The sequence below is a fragment of the Dromaius novaehollandiae genome, chromosome 15 (genome assembly GCF_036370855.1).
Source record: "Dromaius novaehollandiae isolate bDroNov1 chromosome 15, bDroNov1.hap1, whole genome shotgun sequence".
In the NCBI taxonomy this organism is placed as follows: domain Eukaryota; kingdom Metazoa; phylum Chordata; class Aves; order Casuariiformes; family Dromaiidae; genus Dromaius; species Dromaius novaehollandiae.
The window spans coordinates 15,764,177-15,779,770 of NC_088112.1; the positions used below are offsets into that span (position 1 = coordinate 15,764,177).

At 51.8% G+C, this 15,594-nt stretch overlaps 1 protein-coding gene across 2 annotated transcripts; it reads left to right on the forward strand.

Annotated features, from left to right (window-relative positions):
- The first annotated feature begins 548 nt into the window (after nucleotides 1-548).
- DUSP1 (dual specificity phosphatase 1) lies at nucleotides 549-3,157 on the forward strand. 2 transcript variants are annotated; one of them, XM_026122731.2, is made up of 4 exons: nucleotides 549-1,063; nucleotides 1,160-1,308; nucleotides 1,390-1,609; nucleotides 2,111-3,157. In XM_026122731.2, exons 1-4 carry the CDS (start codon nucleotides 694-696, stop codon nucleotides 2,482-2,484), a joined length of 1,113 nt encoding a protein of 370 aa, XP_025978516.1. In that variant the 5' UTR covers nucleotides 549-693; the 3' UTR covers nucleotides 2,485-3,157. The 2 variants fall into 2 exon arrangements, with proteins under 2 accessions (XP_025978516.1, XP_064377093.1); XM_064521023.1 differs by having other exon boundaries at nucleotides 549-1,308.
- Nucleotides 3,158-15,594: the final 12,437 nt, after the last annotated feature.

Genomic DNA, 15,594 nt, shown 5'->3' on the forward strand with positions numbered 1-15,594 from the left:
GCTTGTATATGTGTATCTATACCTGTGTGTATGCAGGTGCATATGTATGCATATGTGTGAGTAGGTATGTGTGTAGGTACATGTGTATGAATGTATGTGTGTGTAAAGATGTGTGAGTATGTGTGTATGTATGGGGGGGAGGTATGTATATGTGGGGGGAGGTATATATGTGGGTGTACGTACATGAGTGCCTGTAGGTATGTGTGTATGTATATACATGTGTATATGTGTGCGGGTATGCATATGTGCAGGGGTGTGTGTGTGTGTGTGTAGGTATGCATGAGTGTGCAGGTACATGCATACGCGTATGTACCTGTGCACGTGTAGATGTCTACGCATGTACGTGTGTGTGTGTCCCTGTGTCCCTGTGTCCCTGTGTCCTGGCGTCGGGGCGCGCGCGCGCGCCGCGCTCCGGCCGGCCGCGCTGCACATGACGTCACCGCCAGGCGGGCTGGGCGCGCCGCGGCTGGCGCGCCGCCAGGTGACGTCTTCGCGGGGCGCTCACGTGACGCGGCCCCATTGAGAAAACGGCGGCGGCGCGGCAGCGCGCGGCGATATAAGGCGGGCGCGGGCGTGCGGGGCCGGGCTGCCGCCGGGACGCGACTCCGACCCGACACCGACCCCGGTGCCGCCGCCCGCAGCCGTCTCCCTTCCTTTGCTCTGCTCTCCCTTCCGTGCGCGCTGCCGCGGGCCATGGTGAACCTGCGGGCGAGCGCCCTGGAGTGCGAGGCGCTGCGGGGGCTGCTGCAGGAGCGCGCCGCGCAGTGCCTCGTCCTCGACTGCCGCTCCTTCTTCTCCTTCAACGCCTCGCACATCGTGGGCTCCTGCAACGTCCGCCTCAGCACCATCGTGCGCCGCCGCGCCAAGGGCGCCGTGGGGCTGGAGCACGTCGTGCCCAACGAGGAGCTGCGCGCCCGCCTGCGCCAGGGGCTCTTCCACACCGTGGTGCTGCTGGACGAGCGCAGCGCCGACCTGGAGCTGCCCAAGCGCGACAGCACCCTGGTGCTGGCCCTCAGCGCCCTGTGCCGGGAGGCCCGCGGCGCCCGCATCTGCTTCCTCAAGGGTGAGTCGCCCCCCCGGCCCCGCCGCCGCCCGCCGCGGGCCTCGGCGCCGCCCGGGCCCCGCCGCTCACCCGGCCTCTCTCCGCCCGCTCTTGCAGGGGGTTTCGAAGCCTTCTCGTCCGCCTGCTCCGAGCTCTGCACCAAGCCGGCCGCCCCGACGGGCCTCAGCCTGCCCCTGAGCGCCGCCGGCGCCCCCGGCAGCGCCGACTCGGGCTGCAGCTCCTGCGGCACCCCGCTCTACGACCAGGTGAGGCAGCGGGGGTGTGGGGCGGGGGGGGATGCCGTGGGGCCGCAGCCAGGCTAACCCCTTCCCTGCCCCTCTCTCCAGGGTGGACCCGTGGAAATCCTGCCCTTCCTCTACCTGGGCAGCGCCTATCACGCCTCCCGCAAGGACATGCTGGACGCCCTGGGCATCACGGCGCTGATCAACGTCTCTGCCAACTGCCCCAACCACTTTGAAGGGCACTACCAGTACAAGAGCATCCCGGTGGAGGACAACCACAAGGCAGACATCAGCTCCTGGTTTAATGAGGCCATTGACTTCATAGGTAAGCGAGCTCTTTATGCTATCCCTGGAAAAAAAGGCTGTTCCCCCCCACCCTTCCCTTTTCTTCTGCTGCTGTTCCCTGGCCCAGGCTATGTCTTAAACTGGGGAATTTCATCCCATAGGGGAAGTACGCTTGGGGAAGGTTCCCATTAATTTTATTCCACCCTTGGTAGAATAATCCTGGCTTTAAAAAGCTGTTTGAAGTACTGAATCAAGAGGCATTGGTATTTCAGAAAAGAGCTAGCGAATTTAAGCAGATAAGTCTTAAAGTAATCTTGCAAGAGCAGTAAAGTGACCCGGAGGAGCTATTAGTATAATCAGAATAGGAGCCCGGAATGAAAATAGCTGGGCTGCTGTCGTCCTCAGGACAAAGGCTTCCTTTGTCTCCGGAGCACCGCGCACCTACTGGGCTGAGGGAGGGATGGATTAGAGACATGTGAGGCAGCATCCTGTGTTTTCCCACCAGGACTAGTTTGCTAACTGTGTGTGTTAATTCTTTCAGACTCTGTTAAAAATGATGGTGGAAGGGTATTTGTGCACTGCCAGGCTGGTATCTCCCGGTCAGCGACCATCTGCCTTGCTTATCTCATGAGGACCAACAGAGTCAAACTGGATGAAGCCTTTGAGTTTGTGAAGCAGAGAAGAAGCATCATCTCCCCAAATTTCAGCTTCATGGGACAGCTGCTTCAGTTTGAGTCCCAGGTCCTTGCCCCAAACTGCTCAGCAGAAGCTGGCAGCCCTGCTATGTCTGCTGTATTGGACAGAGGAGCATCAACCACGACAGTCTTTAACTTTCCAGTCTCCATCCCTGTTCACACATCGTCCAGTGCTTTAAGCTACCTTCAGAGCCCCATCACCACTTCCCCAAGCTGCTGAAAGGCGGGTGAAACCATGGTCACAACTCAGACTTTTATTGTCTCAAAGTGCAATAACTATGGGGACAGTGTCAGTCACTTCACTTGCATTTTGTGGGGATCCATCCATCCATCCATCCCAGAGTGCTGTCGTAAGCAGAGAGGAGCTTGCCTCGTGCCAGAGAACTAGTGTTACTTTTTTTTGGCAGATGTTTTAAGCCAATATCTGGATGTCTACGTAGAGATCAAAGAACATAGTTGTCTCTTCCCGAGCTGTTCCTTGTCTCCGGTCTGTTTTAAGCCCGCTCCCTGTCTAGTAGTATATGCACCAGTATTCCTGTTCCTGGACACTTCAAGCAACACTGATGCTGTCCCTGTAATATGACAGTCCTATTTATTTATTTTTACATTAATGCATTGGGTTTTTTTGCCTTCACAAACCTAAAGTTTCATTTCTAGAGAAACAAAATACCTCAGTATTTTTTTGGTACTGTAATCCTGTATATATCTGTCAACTCTTCTTGTTTCCAAGCACTGACGTGAAAGCACCAGGCGAGTGCTTTTTTGAGTTGCCAAGGGTTGTATGTTTGATTATTTATGATGTGAAATAATATATTTCTTCTTATGAAGACATAGTTTTGTTACATGACTATAACTTTTTATACAAACAGAATAAATTATGATATTTCTATTGAGAGAGTGCTGGATATATCTTTCAAAATCTTGTGTTTTTACTGTCTCAAAACTCAGGTGTTCCCAGATGAACTGTTAAAAAGTCTGAATTTCTAACTCTGCTGAGCTTGCTGACCTCAGGCACTTCAATTAACCTGTGTCCTGACTGAGCTAGATGGAAAAATGAGTTCGAAGGCAACATACTTGACTAGAAACTAGCTTTTGTTTCTGAGCTGAGCTCTCCTTTGATCTGGGAGAAGGCTGTGACTTGGCCTGCTCCATCCCCATGTTATTACATGCCATGGCAAAGAGTCAAGGGCAGATTCTGAGCTGCATAGGTGGATCTGGCTCTGGTGATAGCCATGGAGTTGGAGTGGTTTCCACCAGCTGTGGCTTGGGCATGGGGCTACTGTGAATTCAAAATAATCCTCTTCTAGGAAGAGCTTCCTCACTGCTTGTTTACTTTTAACACTTCAAAGGTTAAGTCTAAAAATTAACCTGTTAGTAACAGTTCTCCAATGTTTGTGAAAGTTCATGCCAAGGTGGTTTGTTTTGGGGGGGGGGGGGGGCCCTCTCCTTAATTCCGGTTTGCAACCCAAAATGCCTCTAGTCCTTGGGGTGAGATACTTGGCTTAGTGTGTTACCTCTGTAAGCAAGTCAGGGCAGGAGATCAAGTAGCCAGTAGTCCCTAAACTTATTACGCAGACCCAAACTCACTTTTGCTGCAGGTTTGCACTACTGTGACTTTTCCCTGGCATTTAAGGTGAGGTAATAAGTGGAGCTTCACATGGCATAACACAGGAGGGGAGCTCTGCCCCGAGGGCGGGCGGCAGGCTCCGGGCAGGGACACGGCGCAGTGGATGGTGCAGGATCAGTGCTGCCCGTCGGTCTGGCAGAGATGCCCGGGGTCCCTGGGGGAGCAGCAGGTGCTGTGACATGTCCCGCTCACCTGGTGAAGCTAATGCAGAATGAAGGAGTGCAGCCAGGAGGCAGCTTGCTTTCCTAACCAAGTTATATCACGAGTGGCTATTCGGGGGGTGGGGACATACCAGGACATCAACTGTCTTGGCTCTGCACCTTGACTCCAGAAGGGAGGTGCTGGTCCCTGTATCTCTGAAATTCAAGGAGACAGATCCTACTCTTGGCTCGTCAAAAAAAGGTTTGCTTAGGCAGATAGCAGCAGGTTACAACACTTTATGTAAAATTAAAGCATTTTGGTAGTTAAAGTCTGAAGCCTAAGCTTATAGATGAGGTTTTTGTTAAGCATAAAGCAGCTGCAGTCTCGTCCCATTACTGGAGAAAAGCTAAGTACTAAACAAACTCCTGCTGCGATCCTGCAAGTTACCTGGAGTGTTACCAGCGCTAAAATCCGGGACTCTTCCTCTGGGAGAAGGTGCCCTTGAAGGATGGGATGATGTGCTGCTGTGTCTGAAATCCTTCCACGTGAGCTACCCCTCAGACGCAGCTCTGTCGTCAGCGCTACACGTTAGTGATCAGCAAGCTTCAACCTGCCACCGAGGGACAGAAACAAATGGAGCAGCAAAGAGGGAAGTGAACAGAGCTCCCTGGTCACTAAGGACTGAGGTTAAAAACCCTTTCCCTACAGCATAGCACTGTGCATGAACCACTAGCTGACTATTCCTCTCCCAAACCTGTCCTAGCCTGAAGATCCTGCAAAACCCCCTTCCTTCTTCGGTGGAAACTCGCTGGGCAGGTTGCACCGTTCCAGGGAATTGCACCCACTGCCGCGTCCCCTGCCAAATGCACCGGGCTGTTTGTGAATACGTGAGCCTTATTACACCTGCAGTAAACAGTGGAACAAACTTTCACCTTCAAAGCAAAGCAGAGCTTGTGCAGTGGAAAAATACAACCTTGGCAGCCCCAGCCGTGCAACTGATAAAAAAATCCTGCCTGTTAATCACAGTTCAAACAGAATTCCGCTCCCCGGCAGCCGGGGGAGCTTGTTTATGTGTTTCTTGGAACAATAAAACTCATTACCTGGCAGTCGATCAGTTTTTATAACCTAACAAGGCACCTGACAGAGGGGCACAAAAAGAGAGCCGCTTCAGCACAAAGCACATTTCTGAAAAAGCAGCCGGCCACGGCGGGGCATGAGCCTCTCCGCCGGGCACCGAAAGCCCCTTCTGGGTCTGCGGCTCGCAGCATCTTTTCTAGAGTCTTTATGGGGATCCTTCCGCTATAGACCGAAATGAGAGTCCTGTGTGTGCACAGATTAGCCCACAGATTAGTGCAGATTATCTGTGGACAGGATCGTCCCCAGGTCCTGAAGCGCTCCCAGTCCAAGCAAGGGAAAAGAGCAGCATCCATAGGCAGGAAGGACCAAAGTGAGCACAGCAAATGTCACTTCAGTGCCGCGGTTCAGGGGCAGACGAGTGGGCTCGGCTGTGAGGTTGACTAAGAGCGGCAAGAAGTGGGGGAAGGAGATGAGAGAGGCCCAGCAAGGTGGGAGGAAGAGGAGGAGGTGCGGTGCTGCGGTGGGGAGGCTGCGGCCGTGGGCACGAGGGGGCTGAGAGCGGCAGCGGCAGGGTCTATAATTAGCCGGGCTGGAGGAAGCCTCGATTACTCAGGCCAGCTGAACTTTGCTAGCCGTGAATGTGCTGGGGAGGCATTTTCGCTTCTCTCCGCTCATTTGTGCTCCCTGCTTTGCTTTTTTGTTCATTTGGGATAGCAAGGCACATGGTTCACTGTGGTTTATAGCTCTGAATCCAGCGGCCCTTGACTTCTACCAGCGGCACACTCTCCCGGCCGTGCTGGCGGGTCTCAGCCCCTTCCCCTCTCATCCTCCCGAGAGCCCCAAAACCAGGCACGCAGCTGCTCTACGTGGGACTTTAAGGTTATATAAACCTGTAATGCTATGGTTGCATACATCCCCATGGAAACCACGAGGAGTTTCCCTTCGGTGAGGAAGGCAGTCACATCACTTCCTGCTGCTGACAAACCAATTTGTCACAAAGTGATTAAAAAGGCCTGCTCGATGTTTGCAGGAACTGGCTCTGGGCTTTGTTCCTCCCCGGGCAGGAGCCGCTCCCCCGCCCCGCCGGCGAACAATGCCCATTGTGTGCTGCCCTGCTCCCGGCCGGTCCCGCTCAGTGCGGAGGGATGCAGGATGCTCCCCATGGCCCAATGCAGCAGCTCGCCACACAGCGCGCCTCTATGCGCAGCCCCACGCGGCCATGTGGGATGTGTAGAGGCAGCACATGGCCTGGGCAAGGACACAGCACATGAGCAGTGCCTAATACCCCCGTAGGATGCAACACCCAGTGGATACGGCAGCCCTGGCTGTCATATGATGAGCAGCCTCAGAGCTGCAGATTAGCTGCATCTGAGGTAATCCCCTTGTCTCAGAGCTTTTGCCTTTCTTTTGTCATCAGCGCTTCGAAAGGCGCGGGGCGCGCTGAAGCTTAGGGACTATCCTGCATTAGTCACCCTCGGTATCGGACTAGCAAGGCCACAGGGCTACGTTGGGCCATTAGGTAAGCGCTGGAAGAGAACTTCGCCTCCTGATCACACACAGGCAGATCTCGTTCGCCTGGTTACCACCTGCTTTTTTTTTCTCTGTCTGACTCCTGAGCAGCAGAAAGGGCACTAGGAGTCATTCAGAAAGTGCATTTAAATGCAGTCCCCGGAGAGCCCCCTTCCCAGCTCAGCAGACCGGTCACAGCGTGACGGGGAAGGAGAAAGAGTCATGGTGTTTGACAGTTGAGCGAGTTTAAAGGCTACTATGCCTACGATCTCTTTTAAACCTATCTGAAGCCCTGTTTCCTACTCTTTCTCTTGTCCAGCAATGATGCTTGTGATAGACAGGCCATGCAGTCAATGAGACTCCACCAAGGGTTTTGGCTTCCCCAAATCTCCTCCAATCCAAGGCTGTGGAAACTTAGGAAAACAGTTAAAGCATGGGCTAGAACCCACCTGTGCTGGAAGAATAAATGGTCCTGGAGCTGTGCACTCGGCGTGGATGTGTGGGACACAGAAGAGGGAGGGGAGGGAAGGCAGTGGCGCAGGCTGGACGCACAGGGGCTGGGTGCTCGGCGGCGCAGCGAGGGCTTCAGTCCCTGCCAGCCTGCGCTGCTGGCGGCTGGCTCCAGTTCGTGCACGCCGCCTGGAAGGGCTGATCCCGAGGGATAAAGCCCTGATGCCATGGGGAAGCAGCGGGGGTTACTCTGCCCAGACCCCGTGGCCCTGCTGTTGGGTAAAGGCTTGCGGGTTTGAGAGCTACTTCCCGCTCTGGAAGTGCTTCGGTACAAATCTGTGCCCGTCCGGAGAGCAGAGCCGGGGCCTTACCCAGACCTCGCGCTGACAGTGCTGGAGCCTGGTGCGTAGCAAAACGGCTTCTGTGCCGCAAAACGAGGGACCAAACCCAGGGAAACATCATGCTTGCTCTTTTGCCTTATGTGGCTTGGCACAGCCCCTTCTCCAGGTGGTTTTGTCCTGCAGGTTTCCATCCCCAGGGCTTCCCAGGGGCGCGGGTGGCAGGACCGGGCAGGAGGCATCTGCGAGCGATGCTCCGGGCGCCTGCCCCTGCTGCGGTGCCGCGCGGTGCCCGCGGCACATGCCAGGGGCTGAGGTTGGGCTGAGCTCCCCGGGCGCCTCGCTGAGCTGGCTGCCCTCGAGCTGGGGGGTTTCCTCACGGCTCTCGCAAGCCGGTGCATTTGCGTGCATTTCCTGCTAGACGCAGAAATGACTCGTCCCGGGCTTCCCCTCCCAGCGCGCTGCCGCGAGGCAGCAGAGGGGGAGAGACCAGACGCCCGTCACAGCCGGCGGGTACGTTCCAGCCCTGCGGGCGCTGCCTTCCTGGGCGCTGGAGGGTGGGAAGACGTGTCCAGAGGCTGAGCCACTGGTGGGCCCGCGGGCAGGTGCTCCTTGACGCTGCCCCGGGCCGTAGAGCCTGGAAGGTCAAAGATGAACAGCGGGAGAAGCCAAGAGAGGAGATGCCCACGGACATACCCGGTGCATGGAGACACAGGGATGAAGCATGGCTGATAACGGTGGATGTTAGCAGCACCATTACATCTCCTGGGCTCACCTAGCTCCTGTTCGACATCCAGGCTGGATGAGTCAGGACTGTGGGAACATCAGCCACTTCATTCCAAAATCCTTATCATATAGGCAGCGTAGGGGCGATCACAAGTGCCACGGAAAACACTTAATTTCTCATAAAATGGTGATGTGTTACACCAATCCTGCTCATTTCGCTACCTTCTTGGTTCCCTAACTATAGGCCATATCTAAAAATAAACTCCCAGGGGACTGTAATATGATGTAACTGCCTTTTAACACAGTAACCACTTGGTTACAGATGATAGAGTTCTCACTGCATAACGATTTTTAGAAAAATTATAGTCTTTGTCCCAAAACCAAATGTAGATTCCCACCTGTCTAAACCTTATTAAAATGATCAATGACACTGTGTTTTAGACTTCTCATTCCTGATGTTAATTAATTTCATTTGGAAGGGCATTTTTTTTGTAAACAGTCTTAGTGAAGAGGTCTAAAAATGACTTTTTCAGGTCTTTTGTATACTGGAAAGAGTGGTTTCTTTTCAGTGTCTTCCCTAAATTCTTGTCAAAATACGATCTGTGGTAAATTTGTTTCCACATCAACATCTTGTTCTTTTTTTCAACCTTGTTACAGTTTTGTTAATCAACAACTGGGTCATATAACGCTACGCGGTTTTGAGGGCAGGTTTTGTCTAATTTATGGAGGATATAAACCACAGATGTTCATTAATTCTCATAGATTTTCCTGACACACTGCAGTGCTTGCAGACTGACTAGTGACTTCTTTATTGTCTTCCGCAATGAAATCCTGATTATCACAGATATGTATCTCAGGGGCTTTTGCATGAGTAACATTTTAAAAATTACATCTGCTGTTTATAGTATGTGATTGTTTTCAGTCATGCATGCCTGTACAATCCTTCCTACATACAAAATGCTCAACAGAAAGGTAGGAGTTTTGCTGCTTTTCAGTAGTTTAAAGTGCCCAGCATTAATTCACATTAGTTATTAGCCAGGAAACAGGGACATCATCAGTATAAACAAATGGCATGAAACGAGTAAACATGTCTGGTGTTTTGTTTTGTTTTTCTTTAATCAGATAAATGCCAGTTTAAGTGTTATGATGGAGGATGTTTTCTTGTGTTTGTTGTTAAAAACAAAAATCAGAAGTCCTGCATGCAAGCTGGCTGTGATGTGGTCAGCTGTGAACTTGGCCTGTGTCTGGGCATGGGGAATTTCCTCCTACGTCACCGAGCTTCGCTTTGGTGTTGCTGGAGACCAAAGCTTTTGGCTAATGGTCTGGGCGTAGGTGGGTCTCAGCCTGATTCATTCACAGCCTAAGAGGGTTCGTATAACCATGTCTGTGTAGTAGCCAGTTCTCCAACTTCTGAGTCAAGGTGGATCATATCTGGGACCTCAGGGGAGGAGATGTCCTCTGAAAACATCTTCAGGTCTCATTGGCAGCTGAGTATGAGAAATCCAACTGTTCAAGGCCTTTCAGGACACACTATTACAAACTGCAGTGTCTGTTGTGATTAGTGCAGGTGGAGCAGGGTGGCTGAAGCTGGGCAAATGTTGAAACCACGTCGGCTGCGAAGCTTGGCTGGGACGGCTGTTGAACAAGCCGAATACTTTCTGAGCCGTGGGACCTCTGACTGCCCCGGTGCCCCACAAGGAGCCAGCTGTGCAGCAGATTGCATGGCATCGAACAATAGTTCCCACCCTTTCCTACTGACCTGGAGGAACAGAAAGGAACAAAACCATTTGCCAGGATACAAATCCTTTCGGTGCTGGTCTTTCGCTAGGCTCACTCTCTTTGGAGAGTTTCCTCCCTGCTGGAGCCAGCAGACATCTCAGCACCAAGCACGCCCCAAATTTCAGCACCTTCCCTCACTCCACTTTTTGTTTCTTTAGAGGCTTGCCCATGGGTGCCAAAGAAGATGGTCTTTTATAACTGCCTTTTGTTCTTCTGTTTACAGCTTCCCTTCCAAGCTCCGGGGATGGCTGACGTCAGGGCGCTACATTTGGGCTCGCTGCACTTTTATCTGGCGTTAATGCATTCCATGAGCGCTGGGAATGAGAACTGCAACGTGAGCTGCCTGGCGCGGGAGGGGGAGAGGACGCCACGAGAGGGGAGAAGGGAAGCAGGAGGCCAACCGGCATTTCATCAGGGCATAGCGTGACGCTTCCCACCTCTGCTCTCCCCGCCGGCCACCAATTGGTTTGTTGAAGAGCACGATGGTCATTTATGGCAGTGTGCGGGGAGGGCCGGCCCATCGGGCAAGCCGTCCGCCTGTCCCCGCAGCTGGCAGGGCGCTGCATGGCACCGAGAGCTACGCACTGAGCTATTTTTAATAGGCCTGGGCTGAATCCCAAGTATAGTGCGCTCTATTTCTGGTGCAAATTGATCTTCCTGGGTGATACAGAGATTTTTCATATGAAACACATGGGTTTGGGTTCCCAGTTGGTGAGGGAGAAAGAAACAGCTGGATGTGATTGGAAGAGAGGTGCAAAAAAGAAGTAGGGAGAGCTGGTGGCCACGGAGGTCTCACCCAAAGGGAAAGCTTGGTGCTCTCTGCCACCATCGCATGCTCATTGCCAACGATTTGCTCACGGATCTGGAATTAAGAAAGCCTGGGTTTGGTTTACAGCTGGGGTTTAACTGAGGACGCTGGAGGGCCTTCCATTTGTTTGAAATAGGCTGCTGGGGGAGTTTCAGATTCCAAAACATTTAACGAGGCTAAAACAGTGATGAACAAGGATGCTAAATGCAGAGTTGCTGTTGCCTTCACCAATTTTGGACTCGTCACTCACTCCAGATCAACTAGATCTCGAAAGCAGCAGAATACCTTTTGCTTGCCAAGGCTTAAAGAAATTCCTAAAAAGAATTGATCAAAAGGAGTTGTTTATTTACTGTGTGCCTCGTAGTAATACCAAGAGGCCCTGAATTGCGTTGCCGGCCCTGTGACGAAGGGTGGGTTACATCCATTCGGTAGTGGAATGAATGGTTCTGCTCCTGCTCCCGGGTGAGTGATGGCATGCGGTCTGCCAGGCTGCTCAGCGTAACCTATTTCACAGATCAGAAGAAGGCACACGGGCCGCGGGGCTGACTCCCACGTGTCGGTGCAGCTGTGGGTTTTGCTGGCGCAACCTCTGTGCCTACGTTTGAAACTGGCGGTCTGAAACGTTTCATGTTCTGACAGCATGGGCGGGCTGGTGACTGCACAAAAGCTCATGAGAAAATGAAGAAGGATGTAAACACGTTCTTTCTTTAAAGCTTCCAGGAGTTTGCCATTCTTGTTCTTAATTTTTCAGATAAGCTTTAAGGGCTGATATCCTTCAAATTCACTCCTTAACTGTAAGTGGCACAAAAATGCTGTGACTAGGACAGCAGTCATGGTGCTAAGCGAAGTTAACTAATGAAAGCTAAGAGCTGCTCTCTGAAACGTACTGCTCCGTTACCCTCCCTCACCTGTGCACCAGGAAGAGCTTTTCCCAAATCATAAATCTGAAGTGGAAATATTTGATATTTCCAGAGGTCTGCCCAGCACAAGACTGATGACAGCTTTTCCTTTGAGATGTTCTTCTGGAGTAATATTAATTTTTTTAAGGCTGCAGGAAAATTTTCCGCTTTCTGATTTCCGATCAGGACTGATTTAATATTGTCTGTCTATGAAAAATTGGCTCCTGGAGGTAGGATACAAAATACTTCCTTTCTAACTACTACCAAACCACAGAAGAAAGGAGTGAATAATAGCATTAGAAAGAGAATTCGGTCTGTTTGTAGGTAGGGACAATCAGATTCAGCAGTCTAGGTATGAGCTGATGTTTCCCATCCACTTTTTCTGGTTACCAGTGGTAGCAGATGTAAAGATACAAACTGATTTCTAAGGCCAGAAGAGATTATTTTGATTATGCAGTCCTGCATAATGTAAGCCAAACTGCTGGTTGAAATAAAGCGTATTCCTTAGAAGGACACTGTCTCGATTAAATGATGGCAATATAAATTTTATAGAAGAATTTTTTTGGATTGTGTTTTAGTGGAAAGAGTAGAAGACAGAGCCAGACATAATAGATTCTCAAAATGGTTGTGTTTGACTTTCATCACATCAGTTCCTGTTTTTCTGCCTCAGTTTACCTTTCTCTAAATTGAAGACCGTGATGCTGTGCTTTAGTATGATCAGATGTAGTTAGCCAGATGACCGGCCGGTGACAGGCAGAGGCAGCTTTCTGGTGAGAGCACACATCCACCGGGCCTTTTCCAGTGGAGCATATTGGGCAATCTTAGGGTGGAACGGTCACGAGAGCTCACCATTGCCTTAATGTCAGCACAATTTTGCCATTAACGTCACTAGCAATTACTGGGTCAAAGCTCTGCGCTTAGTGGAGTCCTTCTCCATGGAGTTTTCTACAAATCGATGCTAGAGCCAGAACCCATTAGCTAAGTAACTACAGCAGGTGGAAAAAAATCCCTAACAGTTCTATTTTCAGAGTTAATTGTCCATAATAATAATAATGATAATGAGTATCATTATTTGTATTACAGTGGCTCTTTGGAGCCACAGTCACAACCCAAAACACGTTCTGCAATATCATGTATAAATGCAAATCAGAAGCGGGGTTCTTGTCCCGGAGAACCAGCAATCTATGTTGAGAGGCAAAAGATGGGCACAGGCGCGAGGCAGAGACAATCCCCCCTCTCCATAGTCCTGAAAGATGTGGGAAAATGAGGAGGATCTTCTTACGAGCTGAAGAATCAATTAGAAACCCCGGAGTGAGCTAGATGGGAGCCAGGGGGAGGCGAGCCTGCAGACATGGAGAGAGGTGGAGGCTGGAGGCAGAGACACTCTGAGGGGGGAACAAGGAGGATTTGTGAAGCAAGATGGTGAGAAGAAAGAGATGGCTGGAAGACATCAAACCATTTAGTTAGGAAGAAGGCAGAGCTAATACATGAGAGAACGAATCTGCAGTGGGGGAATGGTCACTGGATGCCAGAGATGCTCCCACAATGTGAAGCAGGAGCAAAGGACATGGATGATGGGAACGAGCTAAATATGGAGATTATCAGGCAGAGCTCTGGGATGGGAGCAAGTAGCAAAAACTTGAGGGGGGAGAAAATGAAGCATGAAAGAGTCAAAAATATTTGTAATGACGACAAGGAAAATAAGGCAGAAGAGATGGGGCTGGGAGCAGGCAGATAGCTTGGAAGTCACTGAGTGTCCAAATATGTTGGAGAGAGCTTCCTCCACCATGTTCAGACCAGGCCGTGGTTGGAGAGGACACACTGAGTAACAGGAGACAGGAGAGGGTAAGGCTTGGTAAAGGCTGTCCAAGGGAAAGGCCTTCCTAGTGAGGAGTAGGGGGGATGAAATCTTAGCACTGGGACAACCTTAATCTTCCCATGCTGTAAAGAGATATCATCCCCACTGTGCAGAAGGGGAAAACTGACCCCTAAAAGGCCTTATAACTTGTCTAAGTCAGGAAAGAAGGGGTCCTAATAGGATGAGAGGTTGGAAACTTGCTTTCTTGCTTACAGCTGAGCACTTGGCTCGTGATGAGGCTTTTAGGTAGAGAGCTCTGCATTCCTGACCGGCACAGAACAGGGCCTGGCACTGACTGCCAGGTTGTTTTTGTGTCTTGAGAGGCTCACAAAAGTCCCTCTATTGCTCAAGGTCAAAGCTGTGCAGAGGCTGGCAGTGCACTGTGGTTCTAGGACAGCCTTTTTCACACATAGGTCTGTGACCAGAGATAAATTTGCAGAGCAGCAGATCTCTGACTGCTGCCTCCAGCTTACCTGAGTTTCTCGTGAGAGGTTGCCCTATCCCTTGGGCACAAGTACCTTTGCAGTGTATTGAGTTAAACAGCTGCCAGAACCAGTTTCTCCCTGGGAATGGCTATTTCTCAGGGAGATCTCCATTCATTCACAACAAACTAGCCCATGCTGAGCTGTGCACTGCTACCTCTGGACTGCTCCTCTCCTGCAGCTAGTCTGGGCATTTCCATCCCATGGGACAGCTTTGCACATGGTCCTCCAGCCTTTGAGACCTTGTTCATTCTTTATGCAAGTGCTAAGCACAGAAATGCAGAGGGAAGATGCAGTTCAGTACAGGTGAAGCTGTGAGCCCAAGTGACTCCTCTTATGTTGGTGATCTAAGGATCCTGCTGGCTTTTTGCACGGGAGAGCCTGAAATTTGTCATGTTTGCCCTAAGCCTCTTACCAACCTTGCAGCTTTGGCTGGCTCATTTCCCCATTTCCCCCTTACACTGCACCGGGCAATTTCCCTTCTGGAAGACAGTTTGCTGCATACAGAAGAGGGGACGCATTCTCCCTTGCTTTGTCCTTCTCGCTGTGACTCTGTCCTGGCAAAAGTGGGTATTAGACATCACTATGTCAGAGGTCTCCTCTTGGAGCTCCTTTCTGCAGGGAAATGACTGCTCCTGGAGAAGCAAGGCATTGTACGGTAGGCCTGTTAGATGGCTGTTTTACCTGGGAGCAGTTGCTGCAGGCAGTTCACCTTGCTGCCTAGCTTGCCACTGAATTGCCAGCCCTGAATGCTGCAGAGCTCTGCCAGTGCCTGGCCTGACTAGCAGCTCTCCTCCAAAGCTGTGCCTCAGAGGCACCTTCATTTCCTCCTCCTCCTTGCAGCCTCCCTGCCTGAGGACAGCTGCACAAGCTGCTCTGCAGATGCTGCCCCAACTACGGCCTCCGTGGGAGCAAGGGATCTTCGAGAGGCAGCTAAAGTGGCAAGAAATGGCTCTGCAACAACAGCAGAGCGGGCAGCTCGGGGGGCTGCCTGCCTGGAGTGCCATGGCTGGCTGGCGAGCCGCTTGTCAGGGCCAAAGGGGCCGAGCCTTGTTTGCAGATGCACCGCTCTGTTTGCCCCGTTGCCTGGTGGCTGCTGTCATATGTTTATCTTCTTCCCTGGCTGTGCAAACTGCTGCTCCTTCATGCTGTAGAGTTCAGACGAGGTCCCGCAGCTCATGGGCTATAAAAAGTGACGGCCCAGCTGGTGTGCCAACTTCTGCTGATGCAATGGGAGTGCGGGACCCATGCAGGGGGCAAAGCTGAGGAGGAGTGACCCAGGCAGGTGGGCAGCGCCATGCACACATGCCACCAGGAGCAGCTCTGCTGACTCAGTGCCAGCGCAGGCCTGTGATTCTGCCCTTATGGCAGCCGTTGTCAGCAGGTGGCTTATGCTTGCTGGTCCCCTGAAGGGAATCTGCCCAGCCCCAACCCCCTGGGACGCTGCAGGTTCAGCTTTCCAGCTAAGCACCAAGCTCCTCTGGGGCTTGGGCAGCAAGCCGGGCTGCATGGCCATTCCCAATATTCTCCTCGCTGGGTCAGCCCCACATACAGGTGCCCTGTGTCCACTGGGTGTGCAGTGACGCCAGGACCATATGCACTTGGCCACGAGGGCAGGGAATGGCCTCCTCGTATT